The sequence below is a fragment of the Triturus cristatus genome, chromosome 3_2 (genome assembly GCF_964204655.1).
Source record: "Triturus cristatus chromosome 3_2, aTriCri1.1, whole genome shotgun sequence".
In the NCBI taxonomy this organism is placed as follows: Eukaryota; Metazoa; Chordata; class Amphibia; order Caudata; family Salamandridae; genus Triturus; species Triturus cristatus.
This window is the reverse complement of record NC_140584.1, coordinates 989,963,248-989,985,487: the sequence shown is the minus strand read 5'-3', so window position 1 is coordinate 989,985,487 and position 22,240 is coordinate 989,963,248. Positions and strand designations below refer to the sequence as shown.

At 40.8% G+C, this 22,240-nt stretch overlaps 1 protein-coding gene across 4 annotated transcripts in view; it reads left to right on the top strand.

Moving 5' to 3' along the window:
• The window catches only part of LRWD1 (leucine rich repeats and WD repeat domain containing 1), a 169,367-nt gene that overhangs the window by 108,494 nt on the left and 38,633 nt on the right, over positions 1-22,240 (top strand). For all 4 annotated transcript variants that reach the window (XM_085649592.1, XM_085649593.1, XM_085649591.1 and 1 more), the window contains exons 6-10: positions 6,421-6,531; positions 11,562-11,822; positions 13,739-13,865; positions 15,486-15,589; positions 20,857-21,064. In XM_085649592.1, coding sequence (XP_085505718.1) covers positions 6,421-6,531; positions 11,562-11,822; positions 13,739-13,865; positions 15,486-15,589; positions 20,857-21,064 — 811 coding nt within the window. The remainder of the gene's footprint in view (positions 1-6,420; positions 6,532-11,561; positions 11,823-13,738; positions 13,866-15,485; positions 15,590-20,856; positions 21,065-22,240) is intronic.

Here is a 22,240-nt window from a genome sequence, read left to right as displayed (position 1 = left end):
ATTAGGGGTATATGACTCCGCAGGCAATGAAGGTGAAGAACTAATTTTTATAGCTATTGCAGTACTTGGGTTATGTGTTGCTTCAGCTTGGCTTGATCCTCAACCTCCAACCTTCCAGCAGTGGAAGGGATGATTCCTACACGTATATAATTTAGAAAAGGCATTATATGATAGGAGATGCAGAAAAGGCAGAAAAAAAGGGGAAAGGATCTTGGGCCCTTTTTCCTCCTGGATCGCATCCTCTCTCAAACTGAAATTTCCTCCTTAAGCCAAGTCCAAAAAATGATGAGTTATACTTGGCTGTGCTTTAAATTATGATTCCTTGGTTATTGTGCATAACGTATTACTTGACTGTCTTCTGTTGATCAAATGACATTTTATAATTTGTTTGGAATGTATGTACAGGTAATCAATGCTGCAATCGCACAATTTGTTTTTCTTTATACAATGGAGAAGAGAAAAATAAATAAATTTGTTGCTGCAGAAACCTCTGCACAGAATTTCTCCAAACTTGCTTGAACACAGAACTTTACTAGAAAGTATGCAGTTGCTTTGTTTGGTTGAAATCTGATCAGTAGCTTTTAAGACATTTGTGTAGCAAAGCATTGTCTGGCAAGATTCAAAGGGTTATTGAAAGAGGGGCTTTGGTCTATTATGACTGTTAGTATATAGATCCTTCTGGAGAGTAGAGCTGCAAATCCTCAGACGGATTCAATAGAAAAATAAAAAAAGTATGGTTTACCATCTTCCAATGCAGAATTTGTAGATCTTGGGAGGATTTGTGCATCTGTTTGATCTGGTTGGCTGGTAGCAAGCGAAACATTTTGTGGAAGTGGTCATTCCCAAATGCCAGGTACCGAAGCCTGGGGTCTGAAGCCAAAAAGAAAGTCTGTCGGAGAAGATCCTAAATGGCAGATACTTTCCTCTCTCCCCCCCCCCCCCTACCCCCCCACCCCCACCCCAAACAGCTTTTGCAGATTAGATTCAACATCTGGTCTGCATAATGGCTGCAGCACGGTCTGCAATCAGAACTCCGTATGAATACCTGAATGCACTTGCTTCCATCACACAGTTCTAGCTGAGATTGGAAATGCAAGAAGTAGGGCGTACAGCCTACAGTGAACTTCTGCTTTGCACGGCCATGAAGCAAAATTGGGCAAGCGGTAGGTTGTGCGAAAATCGACCAATCTTGCTGTGTACAGTTGAAGGGGGATCCGATGCAAAGGAGGAGTGAGTACAAGGCCCAGCCGTAGGCCAAAGTCTGAGTGCTATAGGAGGTTGTGCACAGGCTAGGGCTATCCTCCTTTCAGCACATCCTAAAGCCATTCATATCCGGGATTGGAGAATACAAAGGGACAAGATGTATAGAATAGATCAATTACAGAAAAATATATTTGTTGATGTAAAGATATTGTTTCATCTCTGAAGGCATTGGCATACGTTTTTTAAAAAGTAAACTATTAAATTAAATTATGGTTACTAAACTGTAAACTATCTGAAATTAGCCATGCCTTATTAGATGAGCAAGCAAAAACTAGAACCTCTGCCGTGCAAACCATAACTGTCACCTCATATGCAGTGCTCATGACCTCACAATATTTAAATAAGTAAAAACTATTCCTCCCTTCCAATTAATGCCGTATGTGCTGAGAGAGATCCAGGATGACCATGCGGAAATTCTTTTGGTGGTACCCGTTAGTGGAAGATGCTTTTACCCACTTCTGCAAATGTTTGGCCCATACTGTAAGGTAGATCAGAAATTGCCAGACTCCCTCATTTGGCTCCATCCCCTTTGAAATGCCTCAACCTGGGGTTACCCTTTGTATCTCTGGGTTGTTCGGCAGAGGTTGCAGAAACCATTCAACCGTCCTCATCCGATAGGAATAATTGGAAAACGTTTGAACCCTGGTGCACCTCAAGAAACGTTCTCCGTATAAGTGTGATCCTCGTTGGAGCCCTAATTTTCCTCAGGGACTGCTTCCTTTTAGGTTTCAGCTTTGAGAAGTCCATGGGCATGATTCAAGCCCCAGAGGGGTTCTGGTGCTCTTTCTGTTGCACCCTGGGCCTCTCGGCTGTTACAAAGTTTCTTTCTTTGTCGTCCATGAATCCGCTCTCCAGCTCCTTCTTGGGACCTTCATTTAGTCCTTCAGGCTTTCCAAAAGGAACTCTTAGAACCTCTGCTTACTACAAGTTTCAAATTCCTTTCGGCCAAAGCTTTTTAGTGGCCATTTGTTTAGGAAGGAGGACTGGGGAGATCGGAGCATTGGTAGCTTCTGCCCCCCTTTCTGCATTTTGTTTTCCAAATAAAGTGGTTCTTTGGGCAGCCCATCTTTTCTTCCTAAAATACCTTGTTTTTCACGGTTTAGAAGACTTCATTCTTCCAATCTTTTTTCCAATCCCTCAGTCAATGGAGGAATCTGGTTTATATATGTTGGATGTTGAAAGAGCTCTGTCCATTTTATATAGCCAGAACCACCTCTTTTCGCAAGACCGATTGCCTATTTGTTACATTTGGTATAGCGGGAAGCGGTATGAAGCCATCTACTTCTTCCTTATCCAAGTGGAATAAGCTCAGCATTGCTACTGTGTATTAGTTAGTAGGACTGACGCTTCCAGCTCCAATTCTATTTCACCTCCTGGGCAGCCTTTAAGGGTGACCGACTCAAGGATATCTGCTGTGCTACAACTTGGACTATGCTCCCCATTACCTTCATGACCCATTATTGTCTCCAGCTGGGTGGTGGGACATCTGCATATTTTTATATTCACGTATTCTCTTCAGTAAATGTTAACTTTGATATTCACAGGTATTGCATCATATTGTGTTGTTTTATTTGTCTTGGAATCAAATCAATGTTTCTGCTTGGGTACTTATAGAGTAACGACTGGACGAGGAAGACTGGTGAGGAGGTAATGACCCGGTTAGTTACCGATGGTCTTCATTACTTTGAGTTGTTGTCTTTCTTATCTTAGTCCTGTAGCCCTCCCAACCTACCCTTTATATCAATTGATTTTTTAATTCCAGTTTTTAGCTTGGTGATTTCAGGATATTCATAACCTCATTTCCTCCTTTACGGTCTTCTGGTAGTTGAGAAGCCATCTTGGGTGTAGAATTTTGGTTGGCCTAGGATACAATGTATGTAGGACGCAGAACACAAACTCATAGAGTATGGACTGTGATGAGCAAGACCAGTACTCAGAGTGATGAAGATTACCAGTAAGTAAGCGGGTCGGGATCTAGCAGCACATCATCAATAAATAACAGCACTCATCCAAACAAAGAAATAGTACTGCATTCTTGGTGATGTAATGGTGATATTACATTTCGCCTCTGATCAGTCACAACATGGGAGTAAATCATGAGGTGCTGCATTTAGTGTCCGTTATACTGTAGAGGTAATAAAATTCCATTTTCATTTTGCAGGATTCTCCAGGTACGAGATGGTGATTAAACATAGCTGGGGAGTTTTTACTCAGCGCTTCAAAAATATCTAGATTGTATGCTAGCAGTTGCTTGGATAAACTGTGTTTCAGTACATTGTTTCAATTTCTAATGTAATAAGAATTTAATGGGCATTGAGTTTTGACTTCAGGACCAGAATTGCTTAAATGCATTTCTTTGTTCTACTAAGGGCTACTAGCAGAACAGACCAGCCTCTTGTACTGGTCTAACTATACTTCGATAACCTGAAATGTGACCATCCAACTAGACAAAGCATTTTAGGGGAGTTACTAGAAAAACATAATTAGTAGTTGTAGGAGATGGGAGTAATTGTGTTTTCTTAAATGTCCATGAAACCACCAAATTAATATTTCTCTTGTTGTGAACAGGTACAGTAGGATTTGGGATCTTGATCTTGTACTGGTCTAACTATACTTCGATAACCTGAAATGTGACCATCCAACTAGACAAAGCATTTTAGGGGAGTTACTAGAAAAACATAATTAGTAGTTGTAGGAGATGGGAGTAATTGTGTTTTCTTAAATGTCCATGAAACCACCAAATGAATATTTCTCTTGTTGTGAACAGGTACAGTAGGATTTGGGAAGCACTGTAAGCTTTTAGTCGTGTTCAACTCTGTAGCAGATGCTCACTCACCCAAAACAAAATGCTCAGTACTTGTACAGAAGATGGGTGTTCTGCACTAATGAACATAACCAAACTGAGTGCTTTAGGGAGGTAATCTGTTTTGCTACACCCTTTATTTGCATCTCTTTCAACAATAAACTGAGAAGAAAAAGATATTAAGCCTGAACAGCTATTTGTACCCCTTCCTCCGAAACCAAACGTTCCACGTTTGTGATCCAGTTAATAAGATGTATAGGAGGTTCAGGCATTAATATTGCTCCAGTTTATGCAAAATACTCCTGGCATACAGAGATGGACTAAAGCACTTTACACCGCTGCCCAGCACTATATGCAGTTGTTAAAAGCCCTTTCCCTGTGTTAGTCACAGGTGAAGGTCGATCACAAGAGAGAGGGTCTTTACCAACCAGTGTGAAAGAGCATTTTGACCACTGAGGGTGGAATATTTTAAATTAAACGGGAAGAAACAAAAAAAAAACCTGAAATATTGGAGCAGAAGATCTGTCCAGTGATTATTACTTCTCTGCGCCTCCTGTTTTCTTCAATGAGTTTCCCACATTCCAATGTTATGATTTTGAGTAGTGGACTTTCTTTACTGTCTGAAAGAATTGTCTCGGCATCTCTCTGCTTCTCTAGTCCTCAATCCTCTGATTGTGTGTTCCTAGTTCTGCCCTTGAGTACTTCCTCAAATTGCCAGCACTGCCATTTTAGGATTTTTGACACAGTCATTTTAATTGGGGATTAAACGTGAATTCTTAAAAAGAATACTCCATGAGCCCAAGTGATCCGCTATGGCTATTTCAGGTGGTCCTGCTGCAGTTCAATCTCCTTTGTTTTCTTTATCTGCTTACCCTGTATCGGTTCATTTCTTCTTTCTGATAATATAAGGTTATCAAACTATAACTATTCTGGTTGACACATCTGATTAATCTAAGAAAAGATGGGATTGTTTTTATTGAATTGGTAATCTTAAATAGCCACAGAGATCCACATTGTTGTCAAGAACAATACATCTTTTATTATTTCATATCTTATAACAAACATTAAACGCAGTAACACAGCACAAAATGATGAATCCTAATAGTTGGTAAAACAGTCTGTACCAGGGTATTTCAGAGATTTCCATTCGGCGCTTTTACAATCTTCAAAATTTGAGACTTGGCAACAATTAGTGTTGGCCAATTAAGTGAAATACGATTAGGCATCATCCTACTAAAAGGGATCTGAACAGACGCACAGATACAAACACAATTTTCTGTTCATTGTTTTTAGTGCTCAGATGTTGCTATTCATAAACGTTCCTGATTTTAAAAAATCTACATCTAGGTTCTTTAACTTATTTTTGACTTTTTTTTTTATTTTCAAAGTTCAAAATGCAGCTAGGGTAGCATCTAACCATTAAATTTTTTTTTTTGACATACACTTCATAGTTGCATAAAAATATACAGCTACTCTGAAGGCATACTATTTGACTGAAGGGCAAGGGTGGTCACTACTGTAGTGCAAAAGTTAATTTCTGTCTGATGTACATTGTTCCGTCATATACTTTTTATCCAAAAACGAAATCTGTACAGTAAATTTTAATTGAAGATATCCAGTAAAAAGCAAAATATAATCTTCATTACCTCACCATATGAAGAAGAGATCATTGATGTAATGGTGCGACAACCTCACGTGTGAAAACATGTCGCAGCTTCATCAAGGATAAATCTTTGCTCAAAATCATCCACATATAGGATTGCCAAACTTTGGACAAAACTTGGTCAGTGCTGTACTAAATTTCCCAGGGTCAGTCCTCTTGTAGCCTGGTCTTCACCAATTTTTTGTGTGCCTATGTTCAACCTTTTTCTAGTTTCTACTGGGAACCCTTTGAGGCATGGATTCATCTGCTCATCTCTCCTGCACGCTAAGATCGGAGGTCTTAGACCAACATCATGATACCCTTCCACTTTTGTTACTCCAGCTTTCCAGCTTTAGTTCCTGAAAGCAATAACCTTACAAGGCACTGGAAACATCACTGCAGTAAAAATAACATTTGTTGATGAAAACCTTACTTAAAGTGTGCATAACTTTTTTGGGTAAAATCTAAACGTGTTAAATCAAATAGACATGGTGGAATTTTGCTGGTTTGTTTTTTGTTGCATGCAAAAGATCTTGCAGGTAATTCCGAAATACTCATCCACTAAGGTTTAGTTTTAGGTAGATGAACAACCTAGCACAGCTTGGTAAGGCACTGTGCAGTTGTTTGGTTCATTAATTTTTGTTTTTGGAATAATTTTTAAATGACATTTAACAGCAGTGACTAAATGACTTAAATGTGCTTGCAAATACAGGTGAAGATGATAGCAGAAAACTTCTTATCATCCTTGGTAAAACCTAAAGTAAATCTGGATGCCGGATCAGAAGATGATACCAAGATTGGAAATGTTGGTGTTACACACAAGGTAGATAACCCAGACTTCTTTCATATTACAACTCATGGTGCTGGTAAATTGTTAACATAATTTGTAATTTTTCATATGTACTAGTTCTTTCCCAATTTTGTGGATACTATGCCATAAAATGTTTCAAAAGCTGTTAATTCAAAGATTAGTCCACTAATACTATACACATATTTGCCATGTTAATGGAATGCACCTCTTTCCTTGGCGTTTGTACACCCTTCCAATTTCTTTTTTTAGGTCTTGCCTAGCGCTGGAGCGCGCATGCGCTCCTCACTCTGCGAGGCTTATTGTAGTCAAAAAGATCTCAGAAGGGGACTTGAAGCCCCGCCCATCATTCCCATTGGCTGGCGTCCTCGTTTAGCATTAAAGCTGGCCTCCGATTGAAAACAAGGCTTTTTTGTTACCACCCTGTCTCCTTCTCCGCCAGCCCATTCGGACTGGATCGTTTGCTTGCGGCGTGACATGGTGGGCTTTAACTGGTAAGTGAGCACTATTTAGTGTATTGACAATGGCGGATACAAACGAGCAGCTGTCCTTGCTTAAACTGGCCTCCCGCTGTTCAATTTTAGGATTGCGTGTCAAATACTCTGTCACTGAGGCCACAATCTCAATTAAGTCCAGAACACATCAGCTGAAGAATTGTGTCAATGAAACTGCAGCAGCCCGGGCTGCTACACACGACAGGGGTTGAGGGGATTTATAATAAGCGTTGCTCGTCTGGCTATGCATGTGGTCTTCCTAACTTTTATATGCCGCCTAATAATTGCACAAAGACACCAATATTGCACCTTCGACTCTGTGATACTTTCATAGATCTCCTCAACCGTTCCTGGCCACCTGACCGGACGAGTACGTGTCTCACATTCAATACTTTGTGGGGAGGGGTGTGGGGGTACACTGCAAGGACCTGTTTTGTGCCTGCTGAAATTTCATCACAGATCACGCGTTAAAACAGCACGCAAGAACCCAAAACGCATGCGTTCTAACGCTGGAGCTGGACGCTCTATCGTCTCTTCTAAATGCTTCCCGAGCGGAAGGTATTCAGCGGTGAGTGAGCACCGTAATTCCATTTGGTCTACCTCTGTGTCAATTCAAACAGTAGAAAGACTAATGTTTATATATAACTGGGGCAGAATATATTTAACATAGCATGCAGCTACAAAACAGAGATCTACAAAAATACGTCTACTCTGAAGCTAAATGCATCCTCCTTTCGTGTCCACCAACTCATATAGGGCTTTAGACCGAAGGGAAGAGTGGTAGGGAAAGAAAGAAAGATCCGCTTTGATTTCACCTCCCCTATCTGCCACCCTGAACCTGTCTTGTAGCTTCCGAAATAAGGGTTTCTTCCTCTTAGTCGGCAATAGACCACTAAACTGACAACCGGAGGTTGCTAAATGTCATGGGTCATAAGGCTCAAGAATGCCTTTTATTTGCAGAAGAAAGCGACAGGGTACACAAACATTAGGACAACAGAGTTTTCAGTCAGGTTACTTGTGAGCCATGTCAGTTTGAAGTGTGAATCAACATTTAAGTGCTTTTGTGTAGCACTTCATCACTTCTGTCTGCACAGTCACAAATGAATTCAGTTGAACCCAGTCATTTTACTTTTACTCTGTAGTCCAGCTCTGCTGTTACCTTCTGAAATGATAATAGCCCAGTACTTTAAAGAGAATAATTTTAGCTGGGCCAGAATTTATTGTGTACTCAGTAGAATTGACATGTTGGGAGCTATTTTCACACCCTCAAGCAGTCTTTTCCTTTTGTATATCAATGTGTTCCTCCCCTCAGTGCTCTCAATTGGTTCCCTCCCACAGTGTACCTCTCCCAGTCTTCCTCTCCCTCCATGCCGCCACCACAACCTCTCGTTAGAACACCCACAGGACTGCATGAGAGAATTGTGGAAATAATTTGACAAGATTTGAAGAAATATGGTCTAGCTGACCTAAGATTCCTGGAAATATTTAAGTCCCAGGTATACAAAGCAAAAAAACACACCTTAGGTTTACGGCTGGATTTCTAGTCCAGAAATACTGGTATCAAATCCTGAATAACATGCCAATTCTAGGAGCCACTTACTCAATAGATTCACTTTCTCTATCTTTTGTTATGGATGCTCTACTGTAAATAACCAAAATCAATTTGTACTTTAGCACACTCGAAGTTGGACACTTTCCATGGAACAATGTATAGTTTTAATCTAGCAAAGTACATTTTCATGCACAGGACCATCGCCTGCTGTATTTTCTGAAACTTGTCATGTATCCACCATGATGTGTCACTTGCTCTAAGCCATCTTTCTCTGACTCCTTGGAAGTTGTGATGGATTGCATCTCATTCTTCATACCATCCAGAGGCACCGACTTGACATGTACTTAACTGTCCCATCTTCACATTGAATCCTTACAGCATTTGTCTAATGTGGGACTGACTCTCCCCAAACCCACTGGCTACCCAGAGACACTCACTTAATATGGGTTTAGCTGTACTCCATGCCCCAACAACCACTAATTGACGCATGTCTTGTGTAACACAATTTGTACCCAATTGCCAGTCGTTAATTGCCTCTAATCCTTCTATACAAGCTTTTTTTAAGGTACTGGGTAACGTGACTAACAGGACGGTTATACTACTTTTATTTATAGGGCCTTTGCCTACATGCTACTCTCGGATGCTCCTGGCATGTGGAATTACAATCTGAACATGGCATTTAGCAGACTCTGCCCCAGGCATGCTTTCATTTTTGAAGAACTCACCGGGTATGATTGATACAGCCCCAGCCCATCCGTCCTTCTAGAAGGAGCTCAACAGGGCTCCTGATATCTTTCTCTACCTCGAATCTTCCAATTCAGAACCCAGAGTATGCCTTGCAGAGCAATCCAGTGAAAAATCTTTGTGTAAAGGGTGCTTTGGATTGTCCATGTGGATCAGTGATGCTGGCACACATAGGTTTTAACATTCGGGTTGTGCAAGTGGAACAAAGTGATGCTCGGGCAGATGCATAGTAAACATCCAAATTGTGCATTCAAACCAAATGTGATACTGAGATAAAAGGTAGTCACTTGGGACATGTCATTCACTCTGCATTGAGTCTAGACCTAACACCTCGGTGATATGCAATAACTGAGATCTGCTACTCTCTTGATTCACTTAAGATATGGTACGAAAGTACCTTCCCTGTGAATCCTAGTGGGTTATATTTCTTGCACACTAATCCTAGGGATAATGTCCCATTTCCCACTGATGGTGGTCCGCATGTGAGTTGATGAGGCATGCTGTCAGTAACTCAATGAGGTAAATCCTATCAATGATTGTGTTTCTCTGAGATCACTACTGGGGAAATCCAGGACCAATCCACCCAGTTTCTGGGACCAATGCATCTCTTACCCCTTGAGATTCAGGGAAAGTAAACCTCCTTACCTATTTATTATGTGGCCATGCTTTGGTGACACATTGTGATGCCCACTGACTGTATGACCTGTTGCCCCAAGAGTCTGGGTTTCGTCAGCTCCGCCCTAACTGCAGCAGTTTCTTGCAGGTTGCTGGGTCAGCATGGAACCAGGGATGCCCTGGGCAGTCCTCATTTGTGGTTCCTGTCAACCTATTGCCGGTCTGTTTTGCTCATGTGTCACTGAGGCTCCTGTTTTACTTGCAATAATACCCTTCTTTTAACCAGGGGTGCGTATATCCCCCCTGCGGGTCCAAAGCAATTCTCCACCACAGGGCAAACCCACTCAGACAGACACAGATGGATTCAGAAAGGCACATACTCTCGACCTTTCTCCCAAAATGTTTGCCCCACTCCCAAAATGTTCACCTTACAACCATACACCATGACTTGCATGCGACTCCAAGCATTACTGTCCCAGGCTTACGCCAAGAATGGCACCAGGCTTTGCCCTTCTTGCTCTGTCACACCTGGCACGTTCTTCTGAAAACCTCTAGTGGACACGCGTGCACACACACTGTACATGTGCGCATACCGTAATGTTGAAGCAAACTGGATAAATCCGCCTCAAAAGCTTTCGTATGTGAAGAGGCCCTTACACTGTCGCATGTTCATTATATGCCTAAAGCTTTGGTCCCTGTTTAAATAAAAATGCATATTTTGACTGAATAGACTATTTGCCTGTTAGATAATATCATATAAGGGGTGGGCTATCTGGATGTATTTTGTTTAGTCCATTGATCTGTGGCTTACCATTTGCCCATAATTTTAATGGCTTGTGAAGCTGTTAGAGTATTTTGAAGTCAGTCCATTTTCCAGCTCTTTGATGCCTGTCGCCCATTAAATGAGCTGACTCTTTTCTGAAACTATTTTTCATAATGCCCATTGAATTTATAAAAGATGAACTGGCAGCCTGCTGAAAGGAGAGTAGGGGATTACTCCATCCTGGTGGGAGATTTGGGTACATGTAGGCAAATTATAGTAGTGTTGAACCTAGAAAATTAATCAGGCTCGAGTGTGGAGGACAGGCAGCGTGCGGGAGCAACGTTGTTGTTGCAGATGATCACTGGTCCAGTGTGGAGGCAGTACCACGGGATAGAGATGATGGAGAAAGAAAGAGCACCATCTTCAGAACCAGCTGGTCCTGATGACCAAGGTTGCTGCTCGGCACAACATGGTTTGGTGGTGATCCTATGAAGGGGGATTGGGCAGGAGGGTGTGGGGTGGTTAGCCCAACGAGAACCAAGTTCCTTTGCTGCACTATGGGAGCTCAGGTCTTGTTCTGCAGCCAAAGTGGGGGAAATCTTTAATTCGCATAGATATCATTGCTACCATTACATTTATTCATTTGTCTGACACCATTATTACCAAGATTCATGCTGCTCATTCTTTTGGGATAAACCTCTTTCTTATTTGATAGGTTTTTAAATATTATTTTTAAAGAAGTAAAACATACCTTAGTGCTCTTTACACTAAAACCTTTCACTAAAAACACCTAACCTGGTTTATTTGGATTGCTAGTGCTTTGGTTAATTTATCTGTTTCACATTTAACTTTGAATGCTTGATTGGTCTCTTTCTAGGCTGCCAAGAGTCCTAGAAAACAGGACAGCATTGTCACCTCCGCAGAAGAATCGCCCAGCAAAAGGCTCCGCTTGCGGCCTGAATCAGCAGCAGTTTCTCCACAGAGACCCAGCCGTAGTAGTCCAAGGAGTTGTGCTTCGTCACCCGTTCAGCCAAAAGAATGCAAGAAAGAAACCAAGGGTGCCCAGACAACCAGAAACACCCCTAAGAAAAGCAAAGCGACCGGCAGCCCGGAGCAGAGACCGCAAGATCCACACCAGGTTGGGATTTCCTAAAGTGGACGCTGTTGCACGGCTTTGGCTTTATCGGTTAAAAGGTTTTATGTAGTCGAATTTGCTGCCAATATATAGCACAGATTTCCACTCAGTGGAATGTTAAAATTGTCATTGATGTCTAGCAAATCTGTCTCCAAATCCAAAAGGATTTTAGTGCAGAACTATGTTTTTAATTTATTTTGTAACTGGGCATCATTGATAAATGCTTCAAGGAAGCAGAATCCAATAGTCCAAAGACAATGTTAGATTACTAGTTCTTTTATTGGACGTTGCTGTCACATTAACAAAAAAACTAAAATTCACTGCAAAGACTGATGCTTTTCTTGAAGTCTCCTGTTCATAGGGGGATGTAATCTAATTGAAATGTATTGATAGTAGATAAAAAAAGATCAAGTGAGAGCCTTTTTTTTTTGTTTTTGTTTTTTGAACTACCATATTCCTTTTTAATGAGATCAGCAAATCTAGCACAGAATAGCCAAAGTTTAGAAAATGTGCCTTTTCTTTCACAAATGGAGTAATAATGACGTGTTACTCAAGGTCATTTTGAATGTACAAAGCAAAATAAACTTCCATAGCAACATCTAGAGTTCCGATTTGGGGACACAAGATAGGAAAAGGTTATCAAAGTAACCTATACATGTGTAGAACTGTTGCAATCCTGCCTAGTAAGTAAATCAATTGTTTGATTAAAAACATTACAATACAATAAAAAATCAATAATACCACAATATCTAATAAGAATTATGATCAAAGATCACTAGCACCAGTGAATCCTAAAAATTACAAATAGTCAAGCCAATTATTCAATGGGCCTTTAATAAAAACTCTTTATTTGTGATCTTTTCTGTTCTGACCCTTTAATGGATATGCCATATTGTGGGTTATTTTGTATAAAAAAAAAATTGTTCACATTATAGTCCCTTTTTACATGACTCTTGCACCTTACACCTTTTTGTTTTGGTTGCATGTTGGGACGTTATGTAATTTGGATATGCCTGCATCCAAAAATGTAATTAAGCGTCCCATTAACATCTGGTCATTACCTGTAAAACATTCCTGAATTGTTTTAGAAACTTGTCTAGTACGCAGTCTTCTAAAAGATGGCCTTAACAATCTAACTGACTCTGATAATAGTACTTGCCAGAGACCTATTAAATGTGTGATTTACTGCAATCTAAAGCCACATAAACAACACTATCTACACTTGCCAGAAAAATCCTATCTTTTTTTACCATAAGCACATCCTGCTGCCTGTTATTGTTGGAAGCCTTCGAGAATTAATTATGCAGACATTGGAACTTAGACCACACTTTGTTTTAAACAGTTTTAGTGGAAAAAATATGGATGATCGATTTAATTAAAATCCTTCTATTTGCAGGGCTTCATCCCGAAAACGTATTTAGTTGGTGTTATGCTAGCTAGATTTATGGACAGGTAGGCATCAGATCAGTGTTGATGGCATTGTCACTTTCTGTCTTTCTAGTGATACTAGAAAGAACTTGTACTTAACTCGTGCTCTTTTAAATCCCACCTTATAATTAATTGTATGTGCTGTTTCCTACAGTTCCTTTGCGTAAAATTCCCCTTTTTCCTTTCCCGTTTGTCCTCCTGTCTGTGGTTCAATAGAGTTCTACAAACTGTCAATTTCCCAGGCCCATAGAACTTGGTTTGTGATCTAGACCTCTTGGCCATGAAGCTTTGTTCCAGGATGCTTGCTTGTACTCGGTAACACTTTGATAAACCACTTTAGAGCTATGGTTAAATAAGGGGATGGAGATTTAAGCGTGGTGATGTGATTAAATACGTTCATGGTTTTCCTCAGGAGTAGAATGGTATGTTGCCAGACTATGAACATTGAGCAAAGTCTGTGGTAAATTGTGATCGTGTCTGATCTTTTACAGAAGGTCATTGATTTGGAGCCACTTCACTTTCTTCAGTGCCACAGTAAAGAGAACAGTCGTAAGGATTTTGCCACCCAGCTCTGGGCATGTGCTTTCGAACCTGCCCTGGACTGTTCCTCCGGCAAAGGTAAGTGGAAGCGCTGCAGTTTACCGGATTGCTCTAGCCTGCTTCGCGAGTCACTGGTGAGCCGTAACAAGTTATCTAATTTCTATCTCTCAGCGTACAGTCTTTTTTTTTTTTAATGGCTAATTGGGGAGCACCCTGGTACGGTCACAAAATATTTGCCCACAGAGCAGTGAGAAGGTATACAGTTGGAGTAGAGGGCACCATAAAAGAGCTGGCGTCAGACAGGGTACGTAAACTGAGGAACATGGTAGAAAAGCAAGGCAGTCCTAATGTATATAAATAGTGAAATGAACCAATAACTAAACAAACGCACTTACTATTCCTGGATTACACAAATAAGGCGCGGGAAAGTCCTTCTTTGTGCTGGTTATTTTTACAGATAGTTGCTCTACAGTGCCATGAAGATGGGACAACAGATGCGATTCTGTATCTGGACCCTAGAGCATAAACAAAAAATATACTATAACTGGAAAAACAATCCCCTTTGTGCCAGCTAGAAACCGAGTGGAGCGTCCTTTGCAGAAGGCAGCACCTGACTTTAACTACCAAGACATTTATACCTACATGTTACTAGACCAAGGATGAGGCAGGCGTTGCTTTCTGGAATCCAAGTGCAGGTCCCTATACAGAACAAATAGTTCAAGGCAGATGAGGACAAATTAGCACATTTTGTGTATGTGCTGCTTTACCTGTGGAAATTATTTGTGCTCTGTGCATCTCATGGATATAGGCCACTGCTCCTTTTATTGACTTGTGTCTCTCTTATGAATTGTTGAATGTTTGGAGGTCTTCAACAGGACTTTTCGACCCCAACACTCCTGCACATTAGCCACTTTCACTGAGGAGTGTCATACAAACTTGTTACCAGTTGTTGGTTGACAGGCGGGGGGGGGCGTTTCTTAGGTAGAGCGTGTATTTTATAGTGCATTCTATAAAGAGCACAATTTGAATTCCAGCAGAGAGAATAAAAGTATAATACATTAATGATGCACCCACCGGGATGTGACTCAAAGGCCTTTATTATACTCATTCACTGGAGTACGAACTATCCACTTTGAGTATCCACTTTTGCCCGAGTTTGATATCCTGTTTTATTTCCATATGGGTGTGAATTATTTGAACTAGTATCCTTTTTTTGGACATTTCAAGGCACGCAATTGGTTCTTGTTCATTTATCACACTTTTATTCTCAATGTCTTTATTGATAATTTTCCATGTTTGATTTACATACATAGACTTCCAAACTAACTGGGCAGTTAAGGATAATCTCCCCAACTCATACCATATTGCAAAAATTGATTGTTACAAAGCCCTGCACATATCGTATAGTGCATAGCATTTGACTCACCGGCGCCATGTGTATAGTCACATGGTCACAGGTAATATAGACAGTAAAAGCAGAGTAGCAACACCACTTGGACACACCTTTTTTTATTTGAATTCCTTTATCCATTGTGTTTATCCTGAATTGATGCTCAAATAAATCCTGCATGCAAAAAGTTGATCCAATATTGAAATCTTTAATTTGACTTTTTTGCCAAATTTACTAGTATTGCTCCTTCCTGTAACATTGGTGACTTGAGATAACAAAGCTTTACTATGTTGATTTTATGTAAAAAGATACAAGATCCTCCAGAACTGTGGCTACCTGCGGAGGCGAATCAGTGTGCGTCATTGACTGTGAAACTGGGCACGTGCTGAAGAAATACAAAGTCTCTGGAGAGGTGGGTCTAGAATGTCCTCTTCCTAGCAGCAATATTAACCTGTAGCGTATACGGTGCTTTAATTCAAAGGGTCTGTAATAAAAACCTCTTTATTTGTGATCTTTTCTTTTCTGACCCTTTAATGGATATGCCATATCATGGGTTATTTTGTAAAAAAAGAAAAAAAACATCGAATTGGCTATTATGAACCAAATTTTCAGTGCTTTTCTTGCTCCATGTGTCGCTGGTAACCTCTGTGTTACTTTGGCAGCTCTCGTTGTGATGTCACTGTGCATCCATTTTGAAAACATTTAGAAGCTGCCCTAGTTGCAGTGACTTATGTTTCTCGAAATGACCAACCCAATAAGCCCACAGGGACCTGGGTATACATACTATAAAACGCAATGGTCCTGTGGGACTCTTCATAAAAAATAAATTTAAAAAATGTCATCGTTCCAGAACATTCAATGATGACCAATTACAACTTAGACTTGAATGTGTCGCTCAATGAGAGTATAAATGCTTGTTATAATCGCTGCACCCAGGCCTCTTTCTCAAGAACTTGATTCTGTGTACTTACTTCTGTGTAATATATTTTGTAGGTTTGCAACATATTAGCCTCTTTTGTGACAGTAATGCAGACGACTGTGTGTGAACAAGTGACTTGTATACATGTAAAAACACAGCTCTCCTTGACCATCCCTGGTTTCAATTCTAGTCTATATACATGTCTGTTAACACTTCACAGGTATTTTTCTGGTTCAAAATTCCAATGTTTCGCCCTTTTTAATTTGGAATATTCTACCCTTAGTGGGTGAAATGTACTTCTGCCTCTGGCTATACCTGTTAAGGGCCGTCACCCTCGTTATAGGCCCTCGCTTGCGGCTCGGGCCTATTACTCTAATTCAGGGCCTTTAGCAACCGTTATAGCCCTCAGCAGCATGTTATAAGGCTAGAATATGTTGTGAACCTGGAAAATAAGTTACGTATAAGTAAATACATATAATCTAGTTCTTGAGAAAGAGGTCTCGTTACACTCATAACTGAAAGATTTTTACTCTCATTGAGTGATGCATACAGTTCTAAGGTACATGTCTAAGTTGTAATTGGTTATTGTTGTATGTTATGCTGACCTTTTTTAGGAGAGTTCCACTGCGCCATTGTGTTCTAATTGCAGTGACAACAGAGAATCCCTATTGTATCTTGAAGTGCAATTATAAATTGGTGAATACGTAGTGCAGCAAACAATACACATAATGGACCTTTAGTGCCATGTAACCGGCAATGGATTGCCCTTTGATCTGAGAAGTGGTTGCTGCAGCAGAGTATACTCCTGCCCAAGCATCAAGTTTCCCAGTATACTGGTACTCCCATTTTCTGTTCTTAGTTTATTAATTGCTTAGTTGCATAATATAATAAGTATATAGTTTTTTACACCTCGGTCAGTGTCCATCCTAACAATGGTCATAACCAAATAAGCGTGTTTGTGCAATGTAGTGCATTACCACAAAGACCTGTTTACTTATGATTTCCTGGTATAATCTTTTATTTCATTGTCTGTACGTTACAATTGGCAATAGTGACTTTGTAGTTATGGTTCACCCCAAGATTCAGTTGATAGAGTTCTAATAAGGTTGGCCCTGTATGAGGAGTCCGCAGAAAACTTTTCAAAATCGGATGGTTCACACAACTACGCTACCGTATGGAAACTTTGTGTAGACTGGCGATGGTGAGGAAAAGTTATGGGGGGGTTTCCAAAAAGTTAGCATCCAGATCCCCCACTTTTAAAAGTAAATTTTGTGATTTGGGATAAAATCACCTAGCGTTTTTTTTTTTTTTTTTTTTTTAAATATTGTTAAGTTAAAAACCTGGTTATCTGATTGGAGCTTAATATTTGTGGATGTATCCATTTTGAGCTCCGTAAGCAAACCTCTGAGCATCTGAGAGACTCTGCTCCAGTCGGACATTACTGGTTCATAATTTTTTTTTTTTGTTTTTTTTTTTTTACGTACATAAAATAATGTGGTGGCATGGCGAGCACAATCCCACCCCAAAAGAACAAGGACAGATTGAAAAAGTCCTTTACATTTTCTTTTTACCCGCAAGCCAACAGACCTCGTTAATGAGTTGCCAAAATATAAACAAAAAAAGGTGCATATTTCTCTTTACCTTTTTGAATTTGGGGTGAGGGAAACTTAGTCACATGAGATGGGCAAACTGACCTTTTGAGTGGAAAAAATAGGGCCTTTTGTATTTTAAAATTCTACAGCTTGGCAAAAAGGCAAAGGTCCCACAATATCCTCCACCATCCCATCACATCCTCCTGCCCCACCCCATCAAAGCCATGGAGTGATGAAAAATAAAAAGGGCTGTGCTCATTACACTTCCCTGGCCTTGTTGAGAGGAGGGAGTGCTTTATCATTGGTAGGGTATGCTCAGACGTGGGTCTCTTGCTCACTTTGCCACTGGATTCAAGCTGGCCTGGCTAATGAAGGTTGTTACCCAGAAACCGGTCCCAGGATGCTTGTTTCCGATTCAGGGAAGATCTGGCTTGGCAGTTTGGGCTGGACTGTTCCCATGAGGCACAGGGTCAAGATTGATTTGCATATAGCTTGGTCTGAACTGAGGTGGCGAAGTGAGCTAAAGAATGATGATGGATTCAACCCAGATCTGTGACTGGGGTAAGTGTCTGAAACGTTACAGCGCTCTGTCCATCTCCTTGTATTTGCAGTGCTTTATCATTCCCACGTCGCAGGGTAGACAAGGAGCTAGGCAGTAGATTTCCTGTAGGCTTAGCCCCTTACTCTTTTAGCTAGCTAGGCTAGTATGTGAAGCACTAAGTTCCTCAGGATTGAACTTGTCCAATTCCATTCTTGTTGTTTGGGGTAGACATTAACCCCTCTCAAGTTCGCTGGAGAAAGTGTCATGCATAAGTTGAGGAACTAGAGCAGCTCTTTCGCATCTGTGCTGAATATTTGGAATAACTAGCATTTGCAAAGCCAAGAGCGTGAATGCAATTTAAAAAAAATGAAAACTGGAGCGGGTTGTGGGGAAGCCACATGAAGGGCCGAGGAGAAAAGCAACCGGAATGGAAAGCGTATGGAGAAAAAGAGCAACTGGAAGAGGGGGGGGGGGGAGGGGGGAGCAACCGGAATGGAGGACACCTGGGAGAAGCTTGACAGAGCGAGGGGAAGAGCAGCAGAAGGGTGAGCATGTTCAGTGTGGAGCTAGGACAGGGTGGGGGGGGTGTTGTGAAGCCTGTAGCAAGTACTTGGGAGAAGGGGGTGAGAAGCCCACTGCGAGAGATCAGCATGGAGAGTAGGAGGGAGAAGCACACGGGCAAAAAACCCAAGGGGGGGAGCGAAGGAGGGCTTACATGTCAGGTTGGGTGGGGGAGTACACAATGGTGAGAGCTGTAAATAAACAAACCCTCTCAGAGTGCTTAAACAAAAAGAAAAAAGTAGCGCTTGAAAACAGAGTAGCAGAAGGACGCAAGTAATGGGTTCGTGCTCCAGGGGAGGGACAAACCCAAGAAGAAGTGAAGCCCATATGCACTAACAAATTGGACGCAAGCAAGTGAGTGCCCGTGAAGACAACCATTAATAATCAATGGGTGGGCTCTAAACCCACTGCAAACTAACGGAATATCTCGCAACAGCCCATGCACTCTTAGGCTGCTCCTCTGGGCGTCCCATCAATCAAATGATTGTGTGACAAGATAAAATAATGCAGAAGGCTGCATGTGCATCATACATTGAATCTTTTTATGTTACTTATGACAAACAAATTTTCAAGGCGAAGCCCTTGGGTTTCGTTGTATTTATTATACAATTCCACATGGATATGTTTTGTACACGCTACAACCGCCCATGAGCTTTCACAATGCAATTTTGTCAGCCAATATAAGTAGAGGAGTAGTTCAGATTGGTATAGTTAGATTTGTTACTAGACAAACCTAAATTCAGTACCATGCGGCAACAGTCCTCAATTATGCGCCTGTTTATGTCTGTTATGGATCTTAGTACCAGTGTGGCCCTGCATAAAAAATACAATTAAATCTACAAAATAGGACTCTACTTTAAGGTGTATTGATTATGAAGTTTTGCATGTATGCTGGAGTAGTGTGTGTGTGTGTGTGTGTGTGTGTGTGTATGTTTATATGTGTATGTTTATATGTGTGTGTATTACCTCTTGAGTTCTTCAGTGTTTCATAGTGATTTTAGTAGGGATAGAATGATGGGAATGGATTAGAAAAGGGAAGCAAGTTGTTAGTGGGAGTAGAAAACATGTACGCCTGTTAGTTGTGTGAATTGGCTAAAAAGGATGGGGACGTTTGAAAAGGTGTTTGGGAGTTCATAGTAGTAAGAAAGGTTTGAGTTGGGTCTTGGAGAGGAAGGATGGGACACGGTTTGAAAGGAATCGCATCATTTCTGTGTAAACAAGTTACTGAAATTAACTTTCACATTCATATATACATGACACATTACAGTTTTTAGTAGCAGTCATGAGACCTGTATATATGTCAACTCACATGTACATAAAAGCAGCAGTACCTTGTTGTTATGTACAATACCAAACAAACAGCAACCCTACCGTCTACACTTCAGTGTACATGTAACACACCTCCCCCAAAAAAAGAAAATCCCCCACAACAGAGTCCAATATTTTGAGTATTATACTCTAATGGTGTGCTCTTCCACCGCTCCTGCTGTTCCCACTGAGCAGTCTCCAAGACCAATATTGAATTTGTTGCAAAGTGTGGATTGCACCACCAATTCCAGATCAAAAGTGATTGAATCCATCCATAATTGGTTATTGTTGGGTCTCTTTTTATTAAAAACAGCCAAGCAGCCAATGTGTTTCATCCAGCTTCAGTGGACTTAATCAGGGCTTAGTATCAAAATGTGGTCGCCTATGATTGTGGGGAATCAAGACAACGCTCTTATTCAAAAATATCTCCCACGGTTGAACTGCTCCCTCCTATATCCAGGGTGAGTTCACTGTTGCTCGGTGCCTGTGCCGCACAGCATATTATCTCAGGAACTCCAAAATACGCGTGTTGACCCTTGTGATTAAGTATGCAATTTTGTTCCACAAATAACTGAAATAAACTTATGCATACATATACACACAACACTTGGCATTTATCTCAATTTCATCATCGCTCTTCTGGTTAATAGTCTGTAGCCTCCAGGGCTGGGGAAGCGGGTGGGTTCTTGACTAGTACCAAACGCCATTACTTTGTGTTGCTAGATGAATCACCTGATATATTATCATTAATTCACTAGGAGTTTTTTACCTTGGCTTGGACATCATTGACCATGATGACTGCAGATCAGCAGAAGCGAAAATTCAATGTACTGGCAGCAGCTGGTCTCAAAGGAGTGGTGAAACTAATTCACGCGAAAGCCAATTTTTGCTATGGAGAAATTAAGGCTCATCAAAAGCCAATAGCCACCATCTGTTTCAGCTCCAAGCAAGAAACATTCCTCTTCAGTAAGTTTAAATTTTATTGTTCCGTCTTTTTTTTTTATTTTAGTTTTTTAATTCATCAAGCTCAATGGAGTGTGAGACCATTTTAGAAGAATCCGTATTTAGCAAAAATGTAGTTGATGGCACAGTCATTTACACTAACAAATAAATGAGAGATCCGAAAAAAATGCTAAGTTCTTGGCCTAACTTTTTAATTGTTTCCTGCATTCTGCTATTGCGCTAACCACATATCTGGTGGGATTTACCCTGTGAAATTGTTCTTTTGTGGCATTTGAGTGAGTGTTACATGGAGTCGTTGGTTTGGCTGTAGTGCTCACATTGCATCCTAACCCCATCATTTTGTAAATTATTTTATATCATTGAAGATCACCTTGCATCTGGATGGGATGTTCGTTGTCCTGTTTTTTTCTGATGTTTTGATGCCATCACACCGCAATGGAATTTAAGAAGCCAATTAGTTCTTGTACTCTCCTATCAGATGCTGAGGCCATCTAGTGTGCTGGCAACGTGTATTTGTTGCTTTCACGTGTTTGACTTTCCACAGCAAAACATTTGCATTGCTGGAGGTGGAGCAATAAGGGAGGGGAAGACAATACAACACACAATGTGAGTGGAACCAAGGGTGAGATAAAGGTGCAGAACCAGTGATAATCCGAGATATAAAACCGATCCCGGGAAATCCTTATTTCAATTTTAATAATAGGTGTCCAGAACGGATTAAAAACCAAAAAACATGGGTAGTAGGTTGGAGAGCTTATAATGAGGTTCCAACCCCCCCATTTTTCTGCAAGATTGTCGATGTTTCAGCCAGCTCTAAATAATCACCCAGCTTTCCTCAGGACTTCTCACCAGGTAGATTCCTAGGTGTCAAGGACTTTCTTCTTCCCAATTCGGAAAAGAAGCAAACACTTCAAGTGATGTCTCTCTCGCCTTTGGAGAGGAACCTAAAATGGTTAAAAAAACAAAAAAAAACAAAAAAAACTGGTGGATATTACCCAACCCAACACACACACAATCTACGCACCAGCAAGCTCATATCTCCCCTCATATGGGAGTAAAGATGGTTGCTTGTAATCGCAATATCGATGTTGGCTATTAGGTTGAATGGCCCAATAGTAAATCTACATATCAGGAGATGTAGTCACAAAGACCAACAGGAATGATTGCTCCGGAGACCCA